At 41.3% G+C, this 25346-nt stretch overlaps 2 protein-coding genes across 4 annotated transcripts in view; one reads left to right on the top strand and one right to left on the bottom strand.

Annotated features, from left to right (window-relative positions):
- Nucleotides 1-102: 102 nt before the first annotated feature.
- On the top strand, nucleotides 103-2545 carry harbi1 (harbinger transposase derived 1). The gene is made up of 6 exons (XM_049754808.2): nucleotides 103-178; nucleotides 526-691; nucleotides 774-976; nucleotides 1043-1338; nucleotides 1418-1593; nucleotides 1671-2545. Exons 2-6 carry the CDS (start codon nucleotides 527-529, stop codon nucleotides 1869-1871), a joined length of 1041 nt encoding a protein of 346 aa, XP_049610765.1. The 5' UTR covers nucleotides 103-178; nucleotide 526; the 3' UTR covers nucleotides 1872-2545.
- Nucleotides 2546-2786: 241 nt separating this feature from the next.
- The window catches only part of creb3l1 (cAMP responsive element binding protein 3-like 1), a 38040-nt gene continuing 15480 nt past the window's right edge, over nucleotides 2787-25346 (bottom strand). For 2 of the 3 annotated variants that reach the window (XM_049754700.2, XM_049754701.2), the window contains exons 4-13: nucleotides 15060-15208; nucleotides 14901-14982; nucleotides 14623-14819; nucleotides 14354-14500; nucleotides 14057-14115; nucleotides 11925-11993; nucleotides 4630-4732; nucleotides 4391-4541; nucleotides 3990-4152; nucleotides 2787-3917 (exon numbers count right to left, since the gene is read on the bottom strand). In XM_049754700.2, coding sequence (XP_049610657.1) covers nucleotides 3881-3917; nucleotides 3990-4152; nucleotides 4391-4541; nucleotides 4630-4732; nucleotides 11925-11993; nucleotides 14057-14115; nucleotides 14354-14500; nucleotides 14623-14819; nucleotides 14901-14982; nucleotides 15060-15208 — 1157 coding nt within the window. In that variant the 3' untranslated portion in view covers nucleotides 2787-3880. Of the gene's footprint in view, nucleotides 3918-3989; nucleotides 4153-4390; nucleotides 4542-4629; nucleotides 4733-11924; nucleotides 11994-14056; nucleotides 14116-14353; nucleotides 14501-14622; nucleotides 14983-15059; nucleotides 15209-25346 lie in introns of all 3 variants that reach the window. The other variant, XM_049754699.2, reaches the window with a different exon arrangement.

Below are 25346 nucleotides of genomic sequence, written 5' to 3' on the forward strand. Positions count from 1 at the left end.
ATATTAAAAAAATATACATTCAGGCTTGCTAATCTACGACATTCTAAAACATTTTGGGTGGACTCAAGCGTATTCATTTGCTTTTTTTTGTTTGTTTTCTTTTTTCATTTTTGACGAATCTAAGAAGTAGTGTGGTAAGGCACTTTGTGTCCTCAGACTTAGTTGGTTAAGACGGACGGTAAACCGATTTTTTTTAATGCATTTTTATTGTTTATGTGCATTGCGTTTCATTATTTCCGACATTGTATTTATTTATCGTAGGCCTATAATGAGCTTGTTTACACATATTACTTAGAAATGTAGCATGGGGATTTAGCACGTTGGTTTCAATCGATTCGCATAAGCACTAATGTTAGCATTTCATTCAACAAAGATGTATTTAGATAACATTTATTTATGTGGATTATATAGATTTATATAAACAGTCAAACCAAACAATGCTTGGACTTCGAAGACGTTAATTAGTACTATTAGTACGATAGTTGTAGTCAAGTGCAGTAATTTGTTGTTATTTATCACACACAGCATGGCGATCTCAATAGCCATTTTGGACTGTGATTTACTGTTGCACGGCCGTGGTCACAAAACCTTGGACCGCTTTGACGTGGGCTCTGTGTCAGACGAATTCCTCGTCTCACAGTTTGGCTTCCCCAGAGAATTCATCCTGTACTTGGTAGAGTTACTCAGAGAGGTAAACTCTCACGCTTTCAAGGGTTAACTGTCAGCTCTATCTCAGATCTACCGGAATATTTTGTTCAATTTTTGTGTACCAGTCCCTCTGTAGACGCACACAGAGATCCAGAGCCATCAGTCCTGAGGTCCAGGTACTGGCCGCGTTGGGGTTCTACACGTCGGGCTCTTTTCAGACATCAATGGGAGATACAATTGGAATCAGCCAAGCATCCATGTCCAGATGTGTTTCCAATGTGACCAAAGCTCTGGTTGAGAAAGCTCCTCAGTTCATCACGTTGAAAAGGTAAATAAATAATCAAGATGTTTATCTTGCGAGAGCGATATTGATGAAGAATAGTTAATTGTGCAGAGAGGCCGTGATCCGAGAGCAGACCTCCCAGGAGTTTCAGAGGGTGGCAGGATTAACGGGCATTCTCGGAGTACTGGACTGCGTTCAGGTCGCCATCAAGGCTCCGAACAGCGAAGACTCATCCTATGTTAACAAGAAGGGCTTTCACTCCATTGGGTGTCAGCTTGTTTGTGATGCCCGAGGCCTGCTACTCAGCGCAGAAACTCACTGGCCCGGTGGGCTCAAAGGCGTCGACGTTCTGGAAAGATCTGCCCTTTTTAAAGAACTGCAAGAAATTGAGGAGGGCTATTTGCTGGGTGAGAACTGTTTGGCTAGGTACTAACTACAAATTTAGTTAATTGATGGTGAAAAAGTCAAACATCTTCTGATTATTAGGTGACAGCCGTTATCCGTTAAGGAAGTGGTTGATGACCCCAGTGGATTGCCCTGAATCCCCTGCAGAGTTTGGATACAATCTCGCTCACACGGCCACGCATGAGATTGTGGATAGAACATTTCGAGCCATCCAGACTAGATTCAGATGTTTGGATGGAACCAAAGGGTATTTGCAGGTATTTCACTTCTAACTGCGTTAAGAAAAAGAACAGTTCACGTACTAAACCACTGTCATCATCACTGCTCTGCACAGTACTCACCAGAAAGGAGCGCATCCATCGTGTTAGCTTGTTGCGTTCTCCACAATGCCTCCCTGCAGTCAGGTTTAGACGCCTGGACTCTGGAAAGAATGGACCCGCCGGAGCAACCCGAAACCCTGGAGCAGAGGCCCGAGGACCGTGACGATCATGCTGAGAAGCTTCGCAAACAGCTCATCCTGAAACACTTCAGCTAATGTGTGCCTGAACTCTGCAGGGCTTTGCTCAAGAACAAGCCAAGATCACACAGTTGTATTTAAACCAAGAAAGTCAAGAGACAGTGATGCTGATGCAGATTTTTAATATTTTGCTGGTTTCTAATCTACTGACTACACTAATATAACAGGCATATATAAAGGAACATGCAACACGCTGTACAAAAACAACAATCTTCTGTGAACATGAGTTGATTTACTTCCTCAAGTATTTGTGACCCAGCTTTCCCAAACAATTTAGTTTCCTTGTCCAGGTTTGGAAAAAGTGACCAAACCCTCCCTCCAGCCATCCATCCCCCCCTCATTAAAAGACTTTGTAATGCATTTCCACAGGCAATGACACTGCAATCCACTAATTAGGCCCGCATTCACAATGGCACATCATTTATGTACACAAAGGCATTGACATTGACATTGCAAGCATGACAAAATAGCATTTTGTGGGTAGATCACACCAAGTACAACCGATGGATACAGAGACAGATTATTCCAATTGTCAATTAAAGGCATCTCAATACTGCACAGAATTTTTCACATGAACAGAACAAGATTTTTTTTTTTGAGTTCTTTTGAAGATAGTAGTGGTCTTTCACATCTGGGAATGGAATTTGATATGTACACACTTTCTACAAACAGCAATAAATACGCACACACAAGCATTTTTCTTTATTGCCAACATGTTTTAAACCCAGTGTGTGGTAAAGTGGAGTCAAAGTTTACTTTTGCCCGGAGTCAATCAAAGTTTACTTTTGCCCTGATTTCACAGTTGCTTGCATTTGAAGGGGAAAAAAAAGGTTATTTTTGATGAACGACAGTGAAACATAAAACATAATTACAGCTAAAAGACACAAACCCCAAAGTGGATGGCCACGGAGCAATACACAAACTTACACATGATCTAAATCTTTACACAATCCCAATGGTCCACGCATCTTTCCTTTTTTTGTCGCATAAAATAAATGCAATTTTTTATGCTTGGAATATATTATGAAGGAATATTGTAATTTTTATACTTTTGAAAACATTATTTAGAAAAAAAAGAGGCAATAAAGTATAAACTAAACTTTAAAATAGTACATTTAATATTTTTGTTGCATAATTTAAATATGCTCATTTTTGATGCTGCAACTATAAATATATATATATATATATATATATATATATATATATATATATATATATATATATACATATATACACGTGTATATATATATATATATATATATATATATACACACATATATACATGTATATATATATATATATATATATATATATATATATATATACACATATATACATGTATATATATATATATATATATATATATATATATATATATATATATATATATACACACACACACACACACACACACACACACACACACACACACACACACACACACACACACACACACACACATACAATTTTTGATTTCATAAAAATACTTTGTCATGTTTCCCGCCCTCTTGTTAGAACTCTTCAATAAGAAAATACAGATGAGAAATTTTTGGGGGGTTGTAAAGTGAATGGGTGAATTCTGGTTAAGTAGAAATGCAGTTTGACCTCACAACTGACCTTTCAGAGCCATAAATGAATTGATGTGAGGTGTCAAACTGTCTGATAAAGACATTCAATTCGTGAGTGTTAAATTTGCACTCTTGAGTCTATCATACTTTAAGGCCAAGTGGAAGGCACTTGAAAGGCTTCCTGTGTAGGAGGACACGAGTCTTGTTTGCTTTGAAACATTAGCAGCAACACTAAAGACACCAGTACAGTGCATGGGGTGAAGTAGAAATCAGCGCTGGAGGTCAATGTGTGCATACATAGGAGTGCGCTCTATGAGGTCAATAATTCCACGTGACAATGAGAGACCTACAGTATGTGTATGTATATTCTGTATATAATATGTGCCATGGTGGCTAGGAGGGGTGCCACCGTGAAACTTGAGTGAGGTCCAGTTGGCGACGGGAGGGCGGTTTAAGCTGTCAGAAGAATCCTGAACTGTCATTTGTTTTAGTTTCTCTGAGGAGGACAAAGTAGATGTCATGGTCAGTGGTGGTCAATGTTTAGCACTTTGGAGTGATATAATCACACCTGTGGTCCGACTCGGGCGCCTTTGTCTGGTTTTTGTGGACATCAGCTGTGTGGTGGCTTGTCTGGATGTGTTTTTGTGACCGCAGCCTCTCCACTAATAACGTTGTAGGGGTTTCCTCCAGTGGAGAGCCTTCGTCGAAGAAGAGAAGGCTGCGAGAGCGGACTGCAACACAAACACACAGCTTGTTGTCACTTGATTGTCATTTGATTGTTAAAAAATACAAATTGTTTCATCTCAACCTTAAAAAATCCACTGTATTAAACTAATAAAATCTTTCCTAACTGTGCAGACCGTTTAAATATTGTGCTAAAGGATGCTTAGTCTTTAGTGATTAAAGTCCTGCACAAGTCTCTTATCAACCCACATTTCTTGATAGTACCACTTGACAGAAGCAACATACCCTGAGTGGTGGCGTACAGGTCTTCTGACTGGGGGGAGGGAGGAGAAGAAGAAGTATGCACGGGGGAAGAAGAGGCGTGAGTGACCAAAGAGAGGGGGGAGAGGCAAGGAGAAAAGGAGCCCAACACCAGGACAAAGCACAATGCCATCATCTGCACAGAGACAACAAGACAATGTTTGGCCATTTATGTACATTCCAAATCGACAAGAGAAGAATACAAGGCAAGCCGCCACACTTACCATGAGGCACGTCCCTGTTTGAGTTGAGGCCATTTTACAAGCACGCGGGACAACTTTCCCTGAAATAAGCGATTGGAGTTTTTGGAGTTGCTGGAGAAGTGTTCTGCAGACACACAAACATGATCAAATTGATGTATCCGTCAAACAAAGGGGGGAGCAGCATTGAGGGAAGGTTGAAAGAAATCTAAATCTAATCTGGAAAAAAAAAGATTAGGATGTTGCATTTGTGAAGAAGGCATTACAATCAACAAGTCAGGTAGAGAAAAGGCATGTGTAACCCTCTCTATATCTCCAAGGAAAGGCTCGACCTAAGACGAAAGGAACTGATTTTTATAACAGGCTTGATCTGTTTAGTTTGAAAAATCACTGCTAATTTTTACCGCTAGTGTAATTAACATAATGAACAAGGGAAATTGTCCAGTTATCTGATTTTTGTTAATCTTAGTGAACATGTGAATGTGTGCTTGTTATTGCACAATGTCCACAAAGTATTAGCCCAACTTTCACAAAACTTGCACCCGAAGAAACGAATGCACATTGATTTAATGCAGAATCAATAATATTGGCTGTTAGATGTGGACCAATGCAAAGAACTAAAAGAACATACTTTTTGTGTGACCTGGAGAGCAGGGCTCTGATGGTATGCGCTGCAATGGCACAATGTGAACACTGAGGGGAGACACGAGCTGTTGATCATACATCAGTCACTAACTCAAAAGGCAGCCAAGTGAACCCAATGAATTCCAAGCAGTCAACTGGCACAGTGAGGAAGTCAGGCAGACCGTCAGTCAGCCGTTCAGCCTTTGTCACTCCCTTGTGTCAGAAAAAACACACAACATGCACACTTTGATGTCAAGCGCCAATGATGAATGGCTGCTTAAAATATATAGCTTGTATAAAAACGGAGGGATGAAATATGAAGGGCAAGTTAGGCCCATCATGTACTGGGTCTTTTTTTACTTGAGCACGACATATTTAATATGAACAAACTTGTTTTTAAACTTGCTGTGTTGACTCACATTTGTGCCAACGCAACCATATTCTACAGAGTGATTGTTTATGAGAGGATGTGTGTGTGTGTGTGTGGGGGGGGGTGAAGGATGGGCGTCTCACGATGTCTTTAATTGCAGACTTTAACGGACAGACCCCCCCACCCCCACCCCGGTCCTCCACCAGCACTTCTCTCCACCCAGGATTATCTCCAAGACACAGTATACAGTGTACTGCAGATCAGACATTGAGACATAATCATTGTTTTGTTTTGTTGTTTTTTCTCCTGTCCAACATCAAACTGGATTCTGATAATCCAAGCATGCATTGAGTCTTTTTTTAATCATTACATTTGTTGTCCGCATGTATAATTACCACTACAGAGAACATAAGTGTGACTTCTTTGTATATCTGTTTATGACCTGGCCCAGTCCTCTTTGAAAAACTGAAACCACACAAACTAATAATTGGGCCAAACTGGAGTAGGATTCATATTTGTTGAATATGAATCCGTATGAAAATCAGTTTAGCTGAGCAATCTACAGTCATTTAAAGTCTGTGCTCCATTGACTGTAATGTTCTGAGTGATAGATCAGCTCTGTCCCAAGATAGCTGCCCTCCGGCAACATTGCTTCAGATTGGCTCAGTGTGCATGAGCAATATCATCTTTATATGTATATAGTATGTATATGGCAATGTAGTATCTAAACCAGGGGTGTCCAAACTTTTTGCAAGGAGGGCCAGATTTGATAAAGTGAAGGGGCTCGGGGGCCAATACTTTTTTCAGACATTTTTTAACGACAGAAATTTCATGTAAATACATACTGTTATGAAACAAATTTCATTGTCCCAATTGTCTTTATTTTTTAAATGACAAAATAACCAAATATAAGCCACTCAGGCAGATGTGAACAACTTTAAAAACACAAATTCTGCCTTTCATTCATATCTGAAGAGTCAGATAACATTGAACAAACTGTATGAAATAATTTAATTTACAAGAGTTTAAAATTATTTTTGCCTCATGAACATTTTAAACAGGAGTTATAAGTAATGCAAAGTTGTCTGTTATTATTAAAACTTAAAACAAGTGAATTTTGCTCTTGTCATTTACAATATTTTTCAGAAAGTACCGTAATTTTCGGACTATAAGTCGCGGGTTTTTTTCATAGTTTGGGTGGGGGGGCGACTTATACTCAGGAGCGACTTATATGTGAATTTTTTCGCAAATGTTCAAAATTCAAAAATCCGTGATGTAGTGAAACCGCGATAAACGAACCACGATGTAGCAAGGGATTACTGTCATTTGACCTGCAAGTGAGGTCAGCAGCGCGGCGGTTGTTTACATAAGGACAAAGGATTCTATCATGGGATGACGAAGATGACGAAGGGCCCCACTGTTAGAAAAATTGTATATATATGTTATCATGCGTTCTCTAATGAGTACTTATTCACAATATTACTGTTCAGTATGCTTGCTGCTTTGCCTTGCTTATTCTTATCTTGTACAACAGAACAGAAGGATTACGGCTGGGTCAGGGGCGAGATGACGGTTGTGTCAAACAAGATGCTGCTGACAGCTCAGCGTCCACCAGAACAGATCGTGAAAACAACACGTCAAACAATGCGTCATGAACCTTCTGATCTTCCTTAAAGAACGTCACTTTCTCTTTTTATCTCTCGGAATATCGCTTAAACTGTTTTGCTGATATAGCCATATCTGCACGCAACAATTTGTGCGTTACTTTTTGTTTCTTTTCTTACGAGACGAAGCCACAATCTCTTTCCCCCCCCTTAAGGGCTAATCGTCTCACACTGTGGGTAGGGCATTCCAAATAAAAAGAGCGAGGAGTGTAAAACAGATTTTTAGTGTAGTCGGATTGCTGTAAGTCTGAATGCACTCCTTGCGAGAAAAGACTCAATATTCTGCCTCACTGGTTTTGTCTGCTGATCCTTTTGCTGATTTTGAACCTAACAGATTTTTGGGGGCTCGTTCCGGGGTCTCAATAGACCTATTTCGGGATTCCAGCTGACTTTTCGACCCAGGACAAGTCCTTGGCCAAGGCATATAGAGGAAACCCTTTTCACGGGGCTGACTCGATCAGTCAGCTGAACCTAACACCCACGTTTGAAGGATTTAATGATTTGGAGTGACACAAAGTTTGAAAAACGTATTTATGTTATAGTTATTTGATATATTTTATTTCGTGTAGCAACTTGTATATGTTTTTATCGTTACAGTTCAGTAGTTGTTGGCTCGTTGAACTTTTGTTTTGTTAACTAAAGAGCCGTTTACCAAACCCACGTGTTTCCTGGTACTTTGTTAACGCTACAATATAGTTGTATACTAGATCTGTGCGGCGCGCACGCGGCGTTGTTGACATAAAGGACGAGGAATTTGATCGATGGATTTAATGATTAGGAGTGACACAGATGGTTTGATAATATTGTTGTTATATGATAGTTATTTGAAATATACTTTATATATCATTATATGGGTCTGTGGAATAATTAGAAATGCAACTTACGAGTCCGACGTCAGCGGCGCATATGTGGCGCATACGCGGCATTGTTTACATAAAGGACGATCGATGGATTTAATGAATTGAAGTGACACAGATGGTTTGATAAACGTGTTATTTATGTAATACTTATTTGAATAACTCTGAATGTTACTGAGGCCCGTTCTCAGCTCCTCATTTGTGTATATGTCACGTTAGCATACCGTATCGTTTAGCCTGTTGTTGCTGGTTCATGTCTGTTCTTGGTGTTGGATTTTGACAAATAAATTTGCCCCAAAAGTGCGACTTATACTCCGGTGCGACTTATATGTTTTTTTTTCACTGTATTGTGCATTTTATGGCTGGTGCGATTTATACTCCGGTGCGACTTATAGTCCGAAAATGACGGTAATAGTTTGTGTCACGTCTACAGGTTCATAACTTCAACAGTATTAACATGGCCACTTTGTAATATTTAATATTAAGTAATTTTTACTTTTGATTTACTTTTGACTCACAGCCCCATGTGATGAATCGCTGTTGTGATGCCAGTTCAGCTTGGAGCTGCTTCACTTTATCAGCGCGGTCACTCCCTGTTAGCTTGTCATATGTGTTAGCATGTTTAGTCTGATGGTGTCTCTTTAGGTTGAAATCCTTAAAGAAGGCAACAGTCTCTTTACGAATTAGACAAACACAATTGCCTTGATTTTCAGTGAAGTATTGTAATTCCCATTTCTCTTGAAAGCGACGGCCCTCAATGTCAACTTTCCTCGTTTTCTTTGCGGTCGCCATGGCAGAAATGAGCGGAGAGTGCTTTTGCTGCCACCTTTTGGTAATAGGAGGAATTACAGGTTCAAGTTTTATGATTTTTTTTATTTTTTTTATTCAGTTTGACATTGCAGGCGGGCCATGAATAATACATAAGACCGAAGCTGTGGGCCGTATGAAATATAATCGGGGGCCGGATTTGGCCCGCGGGCCGGACATGCCTGATCTAAACTAAACACTGAGCCTACCTTATTCCATTTATTTTTCTACTACTTTTTTCCTTTCTTAGCATCTTTCAACAGTGCTGTATTTGCCAGAATTCTGCTTTGTGGGAGGATATTCACGATTATGGGTGGACATGTCTTATTGTGTGTGGTGTGCTGTGCTGTTGTGTTGTTGGAATCATCTCCAATGCGCCACAGAGCAGTAAGCACACACGTGCCAGTTTATTCTTTGTCACGAATTGAAATCTCACGATTTAAAAAAGTTATATGGCTTTCCCCTGTTTAACTGGTAGGGTTCTATTTTCATGCCCAGTGCAATTCTGGCATGAGGTATAACTCTGCGTAGGAGTGAGCTAGACTAAGTTTTGCAGAACCGTGCCAGTCGATGCTGTTTGACACAAATATTAAAATGCCCTGTCCGCAACGTGAACACAGCCAATTTGTTTCGCCGCAAAAAGAAGCAGCTCCTCGCATTCCTTTAAATGCCAGGCTCGAGGGGCACACCGAGTTTTTGACATGATGGAAGATTATGCTGATATGCTTGAGACCTGCAACAGTACCTCTATAAGGAACTGCAAGCAGACCAACATGAGCAGACGATATATACCGTACTGGCCTCAATATAAGACAGTTTTTTAGCATTGAAATAAGACTGAAAAAGTGAGGGTCATCTTACATTCGGGGTCTAGACATTATACCCATTCACAACGCTAAATGGCGCCAGATATCGTCAAAGTGAATGCTGAACTTAACTCCCTAGGCCAAAGCGAACCCCTGTCACGAAGAAGAAAAATAAAAATGGCGGTAGCAGTTTGCATTATTTTATTACAATGCTTTTCCTTATTCAGATTTGTTTCAAGACTACAGTTACAGTTAGACTTCACTTTGATGGTTAATGCAGTTATTGCAATTTTGTTGTTTTGTCACAGTAGATCGGTTTATTTACATTTCAAAAACCAGAAGCTATTCATTTACAAATGTGATTGCACTATAGTTTACATATTTAAATGTTCAGATATTAACATTATGCTTTTTGTCTCGAATATATTGTTATAATCATTTGTTTCAGATGTACTTTAATTATTTTCTGTATAAAAATTAAATTTGGTGTTCGAAAAGTCTTTTTTCAAACTTGAGTCTTGAAAAAGAGGGGGTCGTCTTATAATCAGGGTCGTCATATTCGGGACAATATGGTAGTTGCCTGCAGGGAGAACACTTGAGCGCACTTGGAGAAGGCCTTCCACCCGGTGGCCACGTGTTGCCCACTCTATAGCTATTCTGTGGCAATCGGGACGATTTTGAAAACACACAGCCATCCATTTTTAACACCGCTTATCCCGTTCAGGGTCGTGGGGGGTACTGGAGCCTATCCCAGCTATAACATCAGGAAAAAGTCAGAATACACCTTGAACTGGTCGCTAGCCAGTCGCGGGGCAGATATAGAGACAAACAACCAGCCACACTCAGATGCACACCACAACTGAGCGGCAATCGATCCCAAGTTGCTCACACACAAGTCAGGCGAGTGTACTCCTACACCACAGGTGTCAAACTCAAGGCCCAGGGGCCAGATACGGCCCGCCACATCATTTTATGTGGCCCGCCAAGACAAATTGTGCATCAAATTCGTGTCATTACTAGAATTGCAAATTGTCTTCACTTTTAATATCTTTTTTTCCAAATATTTGACCAGTTTTTACTCATCTGATTTGAAAACGAGTTATTTGCCAGTTTGTTTGGTAGCTTTTACTGTATATAATATGAGATGTTCATGCATTTATTTGTGTTGACTGTCATAATGGCCCTCCAAAAGAAGCTATGAATACAATGCGACCCGCGAAAAAAAAAGGGGTTTGACACCCCTGTCCTACACAATCAGCGACTCAAACATATGATATATGACATATATATGATAATATTAATAATACTAACAATAATATTACCAATGCTGGCAACCGGTTCAGGGTGTCCCCCGCCTACTGCCCGATGACGGCTGGGATAGGCTCCAGCACGCCCGCAACCCCCGTGGGGACTAAGCGGTTCAGAAAATGGATGGATGGATGCATTCAATGAGCTGATTTCAGCAACGATTCAGAAGGTTGGATATGATTACATCCACCACACAGCTCAGCGGAGTTCAAAATCTGTCTTCACAAAAAACATGTGACACAACCAGCACTAGATGTGGTTTCAGCAGGTGTAAAGTTTAGAATTCTTTCAGCCAGCAAATTGTCGTGTGCCAGGTGCATGTCAAAGGAAAGTACACAAGTATGCTGAAATGCTCAGCATCAGCATAGCACAGACGGTTGAACCAAATTCACAAATGAGCACATTGAGACTTGCGGCGACACACAAATCAGCAGAAAAACAGTTTTGACGCTCCACAGATAAAGAGCCCATAATGTCCTAATCGGCGCTGTCTTTCATCAAAAGGCTATGAATCGACCTGTGTGAAACACGTCGGTGAAACAAGAGAACAAAAAAAGGACAACAGAAGGAAAAGGCGTACACTACTAACGTGCTATTCGTTATTCAAACGGAATGTTCAATGTGCACCAAATAGGAGACACAATAGCATTTCACTGGAGCACGGGGATGTTTTTTTGCATCATGTGTCAATTTGTATCAGTTTTTTTTTGTTTCATTTCATTTCAAAAGTTTAATGAGCAACCCAATTTAACAAATCAATATATCAAAACAACAGTTTTTTTTGGGGGTATGCTCAAGGGAGTAGGTAGAAGTTCAAGGAACTTAAAAACTTATTTTTAGTTAGTTTTTTAGTTAGTTTATTTTAGTGTGCAGCGAGCCTCACCTGTTGGCTGTCTCCAGGTTGTCCACTTTTCTCCACAGGTCACCATTTTCCAACGTGTAGTTCTCCACCCTGGGCATCAAAGGGAAAAGGAAACTCCCCATTAGTCGCAAATGAATGAAAAATACAATTAATACAAAGAAATGTGTACACACACACACACACACACACACAGACACACACACACACACACACACGCACACACACACACATATCATCATCAGTGCAGAAGAGGTGGTGCGTTGTATCAGTATCAGGCACATCCCTGGACCTTCACAACATCTGTGGATGAACTGTGCTGAGCATCTGCGAGGGGTCTTCATGCGGCCCTTTCAGAGCTCTATTAATAGCAAGCACAGTGCCAGGTCTGTGGAAGCAGTCAATTGTGATCCCAGAGACAAAGGTCCTTAATGACTTAAGACCTATGATGGACCCTCTGCAATTCGCTTACTGGTCTTACTGGTAGGGATGTGGATGATGCAATGATTTTTATCATAGCTACCAATCACAGACATTGAGAGTCCCCAAACAGGCTCCTGTTTGCCGATTTTTCATCTGCTTTCAACACATGCTGCCTCACATCCTTGCAGAGAAATTGACCACACACTTCCATTTTGACCATCAGCTTGTTTTGTAGATCATCAGAATCATCACTAGTGTTGGTAAACAGTATATTGTCAGATGGTGCTCACAGGTCTACTGGTTTCCCCCCAGGTGTGCTTTTGTATATTCTGTACACGGGTGATTGTTACTCGGTTACGTTTTACGGAAATAAAAGACATTTGATGTCAATTAAAAAACACCATAAAGGCATGTTATTACACCTTTATTGAGACTGTACTCTCCTTTTCATGTGTTTGTTGGTTTTAAAATGTCTCTGTCCATACCGTCCCAGTTGAACAGAGCACAAATGTATGTTCTAAGATCATCAGCCAACCAGTGAGATCTCTTCCTGCGCTGTGTGGCCATCAGGCTCAGAGTTGCCCACAGGATTCTTGAAGACCCTGTTCATGTTCTGCTTAGATCTTTTGAGTAGTTTCCCTTGGAGCGCAGGCCTTAGCATGTGTGTGTTGGGTAATGCCAAGGTTTGTCGCCATGACTCCCCATTGCTTGTGCTTCCTTTCATCTTGTACTTCTTTGTTTTCCTCTTGTCATTTTCTGTTTCTCTCTTCTTTTTAAGACCATGATGATGTAGCTCTCCCACCCAAAGCAACTTATCTCGGCTTTGTACAGGAACAACAACAATTTTAAAAAGGTGCACTAATCTACCAGGATTGACTTTTGGCTACAATGCAACACAAGATTCTAGTAAGTGTAACCTGAAAACACACTTCAATAAAAAACTTCAACATATTTGCTGACATTTCATCATCATCCTCCTAGTTTGCTGGTGATCCAGTGCGTCACGACAGTCCTGATGGACACAGTTCAAGTTCGAGTGACTGATTGGTTTCGAACAAAGGCTGCGTTTGGATATTAATGAGAGAGGAGCGTGCACTGCCTCTCCGAACACGCACTCATGCAGACACGCGAACAAAGAAAAGAACCGAAACGCAAAGTAGCGAGGGAACAAAAACTGAAGCAGTTTATTCACTTGTAACAGTAATTCTCAATTTCCCAGAGAAACATGTTAAGTGATGTCACCTCACTGATCTCATCCCAAATGAAAGCGCCGATAATCCTGCTGTTTGCTCTGAATGCATCTCATTCTGAGTGTGCTCCCTCTCGCCAGCTGCCCGCTGTTTGCTTCCTAAGGGCTCATCCAATAATCTTTCAGCGTACACGGCGACTATAGAACTCGAGACAAAAACAAATATAAAGAAACCATGCTCTGCTTTTTTGATGAGTCTGGCCTGTGGCGGTGGTTGCACACTGAGCTGGGAAAACTTTCAAATTACAAACAGCTGGATTTCACACCCCCTCATCTTTCCCATTGCTGGCGCATGGATGGCGGAACTCTTCTACACAAGTGGGAGCTGGGATGATACTGCTGGTTTACAGTCAGGCTTTTGTTAGGTGAATTGTGATTTAACTAGACTGATACAACAGATCATGCACTGCTGTATTGTTAGAATAATAGAAACATAGTTTGATATAACTGAAGAGAGAAACTGGCTCGAAAAATGGAAACTTACTTTTTCTCCAGACATTCCACATACTCTTTCTTCTTTCGCCGACTCTCCTGAGCTGAGATCTGTTGTTTTTTACCCACAAAGAAGACATTTAATTGTTTTTATTTCATTGATTGACACAATATTTACAGTCATAAAATTAAATTATTTAAATTGAGGTTTATAATAAAGCAGCCTTTAGAAAATAACTTTTGACTATACTGCATTCTTACATTAGACCAAACACAATTTTGGTGAGCAAAAGAAAATTAAAAAAAAATAATAAAAAATGGAAGTACTTTATGTTTTGAACAAAGTTACCTTATTTTTAATCTTGCGTCTAACTCTCTTCAGAGCCTTCTCTTCACTCTTGGTGAGAGGAAGTTTGTTGGGTACAGGGTATCCCTCAGCAACGAGGGTCCGCTTCTCTTCATCTGTCAGCAAGAGGGGACCAGAACCCTGCAGTTTCTGCAAAACAACAATAATGGCCGAGAGTGAGAGCATTAAAGGAAGGTTTTGATCGGTCAGCAGCAAGCATCAAAGAATGGCGGAAAGAATGGAAAGGAGAGAAAAGATAGACGGCTACTGACGTGTGGCGCAGTTAGTAGAGGTGAAGACGAGATGGCCGTGGACGAGGAGGAGGAACCGGAGCCACGGCCCGTTGGCCTCTGTTGTGGCTGCGGAGAAGATGGAGGCAGAGCAAGGTGCGGGGAGGACGGTGGTAGGGAGCCGTCACTGTCGCCGTGGTTGCTGCTGGGCGGCGTTGGTGGAAGCTGTAGGGCATCATCTGGGAAGAAACAAGGTGAAGACCTCCTGTGAAGATTATGCGCTGACAAACAGAGGGTAAATTGTGGATGCTTGTGTGTACCTGTGGGCAGACAGAGGTACTGTCCCATCTCTCTGGGCTCATCTTTAATAGCCACAGGCTTAACATCATCTGGAGGGCGCACCTGAACACCAAACCAAACACACTCCTTCACACGTCAACCAGAAAACATGACATGTCTCTGATTTGTGGGATGCTCACTGTGTGTCTCCATAGCGACCCTCTCCGCGCAGGGGCGGGGCTTAGGATAAGAGACGGGCCTTCCATGGGATCTGACCTTTGAGCCACATCCGGCTCCTCCTGTTTCACTAGGATGGTCGATAGGTCCTGACTAAAGCTCCATTCAAATTCTGAAAGAGAAAGAAAGAAAGAAAGAAAGAAAGAAAGAAAGAAAGAAAGAAAGAAAGAAAGAAAGAAAGAAAAAGAAAGAAAGAAAGAAATTAGACATCAGATGAATATCTATCTCTGGTACCATCCTTCCCTGGACATATGAATCTTTAGGCTGTTACTTCTTGCAAGCAATAGGTCCACTTATAGACTTTTTTTTTTAATCAAACGAGGGCGGAAGCAATTATGTGTTCCTTTGTCAGTGAGAAGGAACACAGAGGTCATAAATCAAAAACTCTTCTCTACAAGAGTTATTATAGACTGCAGTGGGATAAACGCTCAATCGTGCCATGGAGCACATATAATATATACCGTATTTGCCGGTGTATTGGTCGACCTTTTTCGATCCAAAATCGACCGAAAAAAATCGACCTCGACTTATACACCGAGTCATAAAATTTAACTTCGTATTCATCGCTTCAAATGTGATGGTAACCAAGGCCGTTTCTCATGCATCTCATTGTGCGTTGCACTTAGAAAATTTGAACCGTGCGGTGTGCGCGAGTGCGCGGCCCGCTGGAAGTCCAATGAGGCGCCGCGATCTCCTGCGCGGTGCTTATAAAGTGCCGATCCGCTCGGCTTGGAGCTATTTCCGACCTCCCGTTGGTGCCGGGCGGCGTGCGCGAGCTCGCCGGCCGCGATCTCCTCCGCGGTGCTTATAAAGTGCCGATCCGCTCGGCTTGGAGCTATTTCCGACCTCCCGTTGGTGCCGGGCGGCGTGCGCGAGCTCGCCGGCCGCGATCTCCTGCGCGGTGCTTATAAACAGCCGCATGCGCACGGCCTCCCGGAATTTGAACACATTTCGTCAATAAATTTCGCATATTGAATTTTGAAGTTTAATATAATGCAACAATTGAGCTCGACTTATACAAAGGATATATCATAAAATCGTAAATTTCCGTCGAATTTTAGGGGGTCGACTTATACACCGAGTCGACCTGTACACCGGCAAATACGGTATATATATATATATATATATATATATATATATATATATATATATATATATATATATATATATATATATATATATATATATATATATATATTCACATATATATACACATAAATATATATATATATATGTATATATGTATATATATATATATATATATATATATATACACATATATACACATATATATATACATTGACTCCCTGATCCACACTACCAGGATCTACAGCTCTGACATCGGAATGTCATTCGGACTTGAGAAATGTGGCCGCATGGTGACTAAAAGAGGAAAGGTAATCCACACAGAGGGGGTCTCACTCCCAGAAGGAACAATAGCAGACATTGAGGACAGCTACAAATACCTTGGAATTCCACAGGCAAATGGCAACCTTGACGAGGAAACAAGGAAAGCAGCCACAGCCAAATACCTCCATCGAGTAAGGCAAGTCCTAAGAAGTCAGCTCAATGGCAAGAACAAGTCCCTAGCCATTAACAGCTACGCCCTACCAGTAATCAGGTACCCTGCAGGAATCATACGGTGGCCAAAGGAAGATATACAGACCACAGATATCAAGACACGGAAGCTCCTAACCATGCATGGAGGGTTCCATCCCAAGTCCAGCACCCTGAGACTGTACACTAGCCGTAAAGAAGGAGGCCGAGGACTAGCGAGCGTGAGAGCCACGATCCAAGATGAAACATCCAAGATCCATAAGTACATCAGGGATAAGGCCCCAACGGATGACGTGCTCAGTGAATGTCTCAGACAATGGGCATCAAAGGAAGATGAGGTGCTGGAGGGACCATCATGGGAGGACAAGCCCCTACATGGGATGTACCACCGAAACATAGCTGAAGTAGCTGATATCCAGAAATCCTACCAATGGCTAGAAAGAGCTGGTCTGAAGGACAGCACAGAGGCACTGATCCTGGCTGCACAAGAACAGGCCTTGAGCACCAGAGCAATAGAGGCCCAAATCTACCACACCAGACAAGACCCCAGGTGTAGATTGTGCAAAGAAGGTCCTGAGACAATCCAGCACATAACTGCAGGGTGTAAGATTCTGGCAGGTAAAGCATACATGGAGCGCCATAACCAAGTAGCTGGAATAGTGTACAGGAACATCTGTGCAGAGTATGGACTGGAAGTCCCAAGATCCAAGTGGGAAACACCTCCAAAGGTGGTAGAGAATGACCAAGCCAAGATCCTCTGGGACTTCCAGATCCAGACAGACAGAATGGTAATGGCGAACCAACTGGACATTGTGGTGGTGGACAAAGAGCAGAGGAAAGCCGTTGTGGTTGACATAGCCATCCCAAATGATGGTAACATTAGGAAAAAGGAACATGAGAAACTTGAGAAATATCAAGGGCTCAGAGAAGAGCTGGAGAAGACCTGGAGAGTTAAGACTTCAGTGGTACCTGTGGTCATTGGAGCACTAGGGGCAGTAACCCCCAAACTGGAGGAGTGGCTGAAACAGATCCCAGGAAAAACATCTGACATCTCAGTCCAGAAAAGTGCAGTACTAGGAACAGCAAAGATACTGCGTAGAACCCTCAAGCTCCCAGGTCTCTGGTAGAGGACCCGAGCTTGAAGGGAAAAAGAGACCACCCACGGGGGGTGAGGAAAAGTTTTTTTTTTCCACACATATATATATATATATATATATATATATATATATATATACACACACACATATAGTATATATATATATATATATATACACACACATATATACACATATATACACACACATATATATACACATATAGTATATATATATACACTTATATATATATATATATATATATATATATATATATATATATATATATATATATATATATATATATACACTTATATATATATATATAGATAGATAGATAGATAGATAGATAGATAGATAGATAGATAGATAGATAGATAGATAGATAGATAGATAGATAGATAGATAGATAGATAGATAGATAGATAGATAGATAGATAGATAGATAGATAGATAGATAGATAGATAGATAGATATCCATCCATCCATTTTCTGAACCGCTTAGTCCGGTTGCCAGCCAATCGCAGGGCACACAGAGACAAACAACCATTCGCACACGCACTCACACCTAGGGACAATTTGGAGTGATCAATCGGCCTACCAAGCATGTTTTTGGGATGTGGGAGGAAACCGGAGTGCCCGGAGAAAACCCACGCGGGCTCGGGGAGAACATGCAAACTCCGCACAGGGAGGGCCGGAGGTGGGATCGAACCCGCACCCTCCTAACTGTGAGGCGGACGTGCTACCCAGTGCGCCACCGAGCCGCCATTATATATATATATATATATATATATGTTTGGGGGGTATACTTAAGATTTTGAAGTAATGGCATTGTATGAAGTGTAATTACAATGTTAACCATGAAATCTGGCATGCACACACAGACACTTCACTTGTCAACACAGCTAGTGTGTTCAAGTGCATTTTGATAGTATTGCTTGATTTTGACACTAAGGCAGGTCAACTGGGTATGCTTTAAATAAATATGTATTATGTATTACCAGTCTTTACATGAACTATTACAGACAAGAATAAAAAGGTGGTAAATATAGTTTGATTAACTCAGAGACTCCCACCCATAACTGTACTGTTAAGGTTTGGGGCCAAATGAGGCAAGACCTACATGTGTTCTGAGCATCGTTAAGCTATGATCTTAACTGGAAGCCTACACCACTATGTGTTCTTTAATGAGAAGAAAAAGCAACTACTTGCATAAGTAACAGTACAAGTATTACATTTTAATCGAATCGCAGTTCATGGTGATGAATGCCACTTAAATAGAATTAGATGTTTACATCAAATCACACTGTCAGTTTTTTTGAACACTCATGGTTAAAACTAAAAAGCTGTAGACTGCCATCCCAGCAGGTGAACAGAGAGCACTGTGATCTCAGCAGGAAAGTAGCTGTAATAAAACAATAGTTGGTGCAGCATGGCAGGAGGCAGCAGCAGTAAAATGCAACAAGGACCTTAATAAATCAGAGTGAGTCAAATGGTGCACACAAAAAACCAGGACGCAAACGTGAGTCTCCACATGTGACCTCGTAATAATAGGAGTGCTGAACCTGCAGTAGCTAAAATCACCTCATGGACACTGATGGGCCTAATAGATCTCAATGTTTTTTTAGGTATTTATTTTCAACATGAAAGATGAAAACTTATTTGTCTTCTTTACCTCTGCCACTTTTTTAAAACAACATTAAAACAAACACACAAAGCTCACACAATTAATTGGACATATTTGAAAAGGAGTCAAAACAAGCTGTTCTTTGTTCTTTCAAAATCTCCGCCAGCATCACGCTGAGCACGGGGGCCCCCCAGGGCCGCGTGCTCAGTCCATTGCTCTTCACCCTGCTGACGCATGATTGCACTGCGACCTACAGCGACAACCGCATAGTGAAGTTTGCTGACGACACGACTCTGGTGGGTCTCATCACGAAGGGCGACGAGACTCGGTACAGGTCGGAAGTTGACCTTCTGACCACGTGGTGCAGGGACAACAACCTCCTGCTGAACGTCAACAAGACCAAGGAAATGGTTGTTGACTTCCGGAAGGGTCACACAAAACACCTGCCGCTGATCATCGATGGTGCTGTGGTGGAGAGGGTGAGCTGCACCAAGTTCCTGGGGGTGCACATCAGTGAGGACCTCTCCTGGTCCGCAAACACCTCGTCACTGGCAAAGAAAGCTCAGCGCCGCCTGTACTTCCTGCGGAAGCTCAGGCGTGCATGTGCTCCTCAGGCAGTCCTGTCTACATTCTACCGTGGCACCGTTGAGAGCGTCCTCACCAGTTGCATCGCTGTCTGGGGTGGTAACTGCACTGAACAGAACTTGAAGGCCCTGCAGCGCATAGTGAATACGGCTGGTAAGATTATTGGTGCTTCGCTCCCCTCCCTGAAGGACATTTACACTTCCCATCTCGCCCGCAAGGCAACCTCGATTGCGAGAGATGTGAGTCACCCGGCTCACTCTTTGTTTGACCTTCTGCCCTCTGGGAAGAGGTACAGGAGCCTGCGCTCCCGCACCACCAGACTCGCCAACAGCTTCTTTCTCCAGGCTGTTAGGACCCTGAACTTGCTACCCCCTTCTGCGTAGCGTGCGGCACTGTTGCGCTATTTTCTGGAATGTCTGCTGTACGCGCACTTGCTCCTTTTTTGCTCCTCTTATTTATTTATTTATTTATTTATTTATTTATTTATTTATTTATTTATTTATTTATTTATTTATTTGTGTATTTGTGTATTTGTGTGTCTTTGGCATGTGGAGAAATTCACAATAAAGCTGACTTTGACTTTGACTTTGTCAATCCCACCACTTTCCCACAATCCCTCAGTCAAAAATAAAATCACTTGTTCCACTTTCTTATGCCCCCATGTACCACTAACATTGTGTTTGTTGTGTCCACTACCGGAGTGGGTCAAATGCAGACGTCAGATTTCATGTATGTGTGTGTTCAAGACAAATAAAGATGATTCTTCTGCTTAAGAAAAGAAAAGCAAGTACTACGTGGTTAAACGTCTTTCTCCCTCGATCACTCAAGAGTCATGGACATAGCGTGTTTCCATTGGGTCACCCCACATTAAGATACACTAAAACTTGTTGTAGGTCTCGCTTTTGCTTTTTTTTTTGTAATTACATCTTCCCCCCCCTTTGGGTAAATTAAGTTTTAAATGTTTCCTGGCAATTGTATAGTTTTTGCATATACCATGATTTGTGCTGTTTGTTATTGTTTCATCTATAATTTTCAATATCCTTCACTGTAAAAACAATGTATGTGAATAGTCCCTAAAACCAACTCTGTTGATTATTCTGATAGCTTTCTTTCTGGAGAAGCATACAGACTCTAGATTGAAGTTCAGTAGTTGTTGCCCTGTTTCTCTCCACACGAGCTTGGACATGGAGAAACTAATGAGGAGTACAGAACATATAGTATGTATTGGGAGACAGCCATGCTACCACCTGGCCATGCAGTTCCGACTGCGAGTCAGTAAGTATTTGTAGTCTATCTTTATACATTGAAATGTAGTGTGGACAACAACAGAGAGCATTCCCTGAAAAACATTTGTATGATGAAATATTTCAAATAACGTACGTTTGTCCATGGGATATTCGTGTTATATTCTTTGTATTTATCTTTTATTCTATTGAATGTACTGTATGTACATTACATTGTACACTATATATGAAAATATTGAATCTCGATTACCGTAATTTTCGGACTATATATATATATATATATATGTATATAGTCCGAAAATTACGGTAATCGAGATTCATATACAGTGGGGGAAATAAGTATTTGACCCCTTGCTGATTTTGCAGGTTTGCCCACTTACAAAGAATGCAACGATCTACTATTTTGATCATATGTACATTCTAACAGTGAGAGACAGAATCCCCAAAAAAATTCCAGAAATTCACATCATATGAATTTATAAAAATTGATAACCGTCTGATGAGGAAAAACAAGTATTTGAACCCCTGGACAAACAGCATGTTAATATTTTGTAGAAAAGCCATTATTGGCCAGCACAGGTGTCAAACGGTTTTTATAGTTGGTGACAAGTGCACATTTCGACAGGGATGTTGGCCCACTCCTCCCTGCAGACAGCCTCCAAATCATTCAGGTTCCGAGGTTGTCGCCTGGCAACTTGAATTTTAAGCTCCCTCCAAAGATTTTCAATTGGATTCAGGTCTGGAGACTGGATTGTTGATCTGCACAAGGCTGGGATGGGCTACAAGAGAATCGGAAAGCAACTTGGAGAGAAAAGATCAACTGTCGGTGCAGTTATCAGGAAATGGAAGAAGCACCACACCACCGCCAACCTCCCTCGGTCTGGGCCTCCACACAAGATCTCACCTCGTGGGGTCTCCCTGATCATGCGAATGGTGAGGAATCATCCCAAAACCACAAGGGGGAACTGATGAATCAACTGAAGGCAGCTGGGACCACAGTTGCAAAAGAAACGGTTGGTAACACACTACGCCGTCATGGATTGAAATCCTGCCACGCACGCAAGGTCCCCCTGCTCAAGAAGAAACATGTACAGGCCCGCATGAAGTTTGCCATTCAGCACCTTGACGACTCAGAAGAGGCCTGGAATAAGGTGATGTGGTCAGATGAGACCAAAATAGAACTTTTTGGCCTCAACTCAACTTGTCGTGTTTGGAGGGCAAAGAACACCGAGTACAACCCAAAGAACACCATCCAGACCGTCAAGCATGGTGGTGGCAACATCATGCTTTGGGGGTGCTTTTCAGCCAAGGGGACGGGACAACTCCATCGTATTGAGGGGAGGATGGACGGGGCCATGTATCGTAGAATTCTGGACCAACATCTCCTTCCCTCAGTGAGAAAGCTGAAGATGGGTCGAGGATGGGTGTTTCAGCACGACAACGATCCTAAGCACACCGCCAAAGCAACAAAAGAGTGGCTGAAGAAGAAGCACATCAAGGTTCTGGAGTGGCCTAGCCAGTCTCCAGACCTGAATCCAATTGAAAATCTTTGGAGGGAGCTTAAAATTCGAGTTGCCAGGCGACAACCTCGGAACCTGAATGATTTGGAGGCTGTTTGCAGGGAGGAGTGGGCCAACATCCCTGCCGAAATGTGCACAAAGCTTGTCACCAACTATAAAAACCGTTTGACATCTGTGCTGGCCAATAATGGCTTTTCTACAAAATATTAACATGCTGTTTGTCCAGGGGTTCAAATACTTGTTTTTCCTCATCAGACGGTTATCAATTTTTATAAATTCATATGATGTGAGTACCGTAATTTCCGGACTATAAGTCGCGGTTTTTTTCATAGTTTGGATGGGGGGGCGACTTATACTCAAGAGCGACTTATATATGTTTTTTTTCCACAAATTTTTACTTGATCATTAAGACACTTACAAGTATAGTTGACCACTTCCCATGTTATTTTTAGTATAGTTGATCACTTCACATGCTTTTATTTCTTTATCTTGAACATATTCAAAACATAAAAAATAGAGAAAACATCAAATAAAGCAATTAACACTTTAAAGCACCATATCCAAGTCCACTGTCTGCTGTATGTACACTTGCTCCATTTTTGCTCCTCTTATATTTATTATTATTATTTATTATTATTTGTTTATTTATCATTTATTCAATACTCTTATTTATTCATTGTTAGTGCCTTCTTGGTTTTTTTTGTGTTGCTTGTATGCATATGTGTACTATCTCACCGAGGGATAGAGGAAATGTAATTTCAATCTCTTTGTGTGTCTTAGTATATAAAAAAAATATATCGACGATAAAGCAGACTTTGACTTTGATAAAACAACCAAAAAAAATTATATTTTCAGACGAAACTGGATGAGGGCGCTCTAAATTTTACCGTTGGCCGTGACTCATCAACTGGGTGGGCTTAAGAAAAATGGCACCAAAAAGAAACTCATATTTTGCAGGTTACAAACTTCAAGTTGTAAAATATGCAGCTGAAAACAGTAATCGAGCAGCAGAAAGAAAGTTTGGAGAACCGTGATGTACCAATGGATTACTATTTCAAGTGACGTCAGTAGCGCGGCGCGCCGGTTGTTTACATACAAACGTGCCCACACAAGGACGACCGGCATCATTAGCGGTGATCATTTCTAAGTGACACGGAGGACAAAGAGTTTGAAGGAATTAAGGATTTGGAGTGACATAGAAGGTTTGAAAAACTATTATGGCTTTTACGCACGCCCGGTCTCTACTGAGTCGGGGGCCGACGATCGGCCGAGTGGTTGTCCGCGAACGGTGCGCGGGGCTCGGACATGGCCATTACGCACGCCCGGTCTGTCTGGAAGTCCACGCCGCCACACGCTTGGAAGTTTGTTTTGTTTAATAAAGAGCCGTTTACCAAACCTACGTCTATCCTTGTACTTTGTTAATGCTACAATATAGTTATATAGTAGATCTGTGGAATAAAGACGAGGGTGACGTCAGGGCGCACGCGCGGCGATGTTGACAAAGGACGAGGAATTTGATCGATGGATTTAATGGAATTAAAGTGCACGGATGGTTTGATAATATTATTGGCTTGTATTATAGTTATTTAAAATATAGTTTATCTATCGTTATATGAGCCTGTGGAATATTTTGAAGCGCAAGCGCCCTCAGCCGTGCGCACCCATTGTTGACAAAGATCGATCGATGGATTTAATGAATTGGCGTGACACCGATGGTTTTATAAACATGTTATTCATGTAATAGTTGTCCTTAATCACTCTATATGTTACGTCAGGCCCGTTCTCAGCTCTTTGTTTGTGTTTGTCAAGTTAGCATACCTATCGTTTAGCCTGTTGTTGCTATTTAATGAATTGGAGTGACACCGATGGTTTTATAAACATGTTATTCATGTAATAGTTGTCCTTAATCACTCTATATGTTACGTCAGGCCCGTTCTCAGCTCTTTCTTTGAGTTTGTCACGTTAGCATACCTATCGTTTAGCCTGTTGTTGCTATTTAATGAATTGGAGTGACACTGATGGTTTTATAAACATGTTATTCATGTAATAGTTGTCCTTAATCACTCTATATGTTACGTCAGGCCCGTTCTCAGCTCTTTGTTTGTGTTTGTCACGTTAGCATACCTATCGTTTAGCCTGTTGTTGCTATCGTTTAGCCTGTTGTTCCTCGTTCATGACTGTTTTTGGTGTGGGATTTTGTCGAATAAATTGCCCCCAAAATGCGACTTATACTCCGGAGCGACTTATATATGTTTTTTTTCACTTTTTGGGGCATTTTATGGCTGGTGCGACTTATACTCCGGAGCGACTTATAGTCCGGAAAATACGGTATAAGTCGCCCCCCCACCCAAACTATGAAAAAAAAACGCGACTTATAGTCCGAAAATTACGGTATTCATATTTTTTGTATTGTTAACTGACAGTTAATCGCACATTTTATGAATTGTAAAAAAAAAAAAAACTAGATTTTTTTCTGTGACATTACTTTAGCAACTTGTGTGGCGTGCTTGATGTTCATTTCCGGTCTCGCAAGATCCATGAGGTGTTATAGTTTTCATACTGTACGTGAAAAGTGTGAGAATTTTATTTGGCCAAAAGGGCGTCGGATTAATCGAGTTGATAA

The sequence above is a fragment of the Syngnathus scovelli genome, chromosome 2, assembly GCF_024217435.2.
Source record: "Syngnathus scovelli strain Florida chromosome 2, RoL_Ssco_1.2, whole genome shotgun sequence".
Lineage (NCBI taxonomy): Eukaryota > Metazoa > Chordata > Actinopteri > Syngnathiformes > Syngnathidae > Syngnathus > Syngnathus scovelli.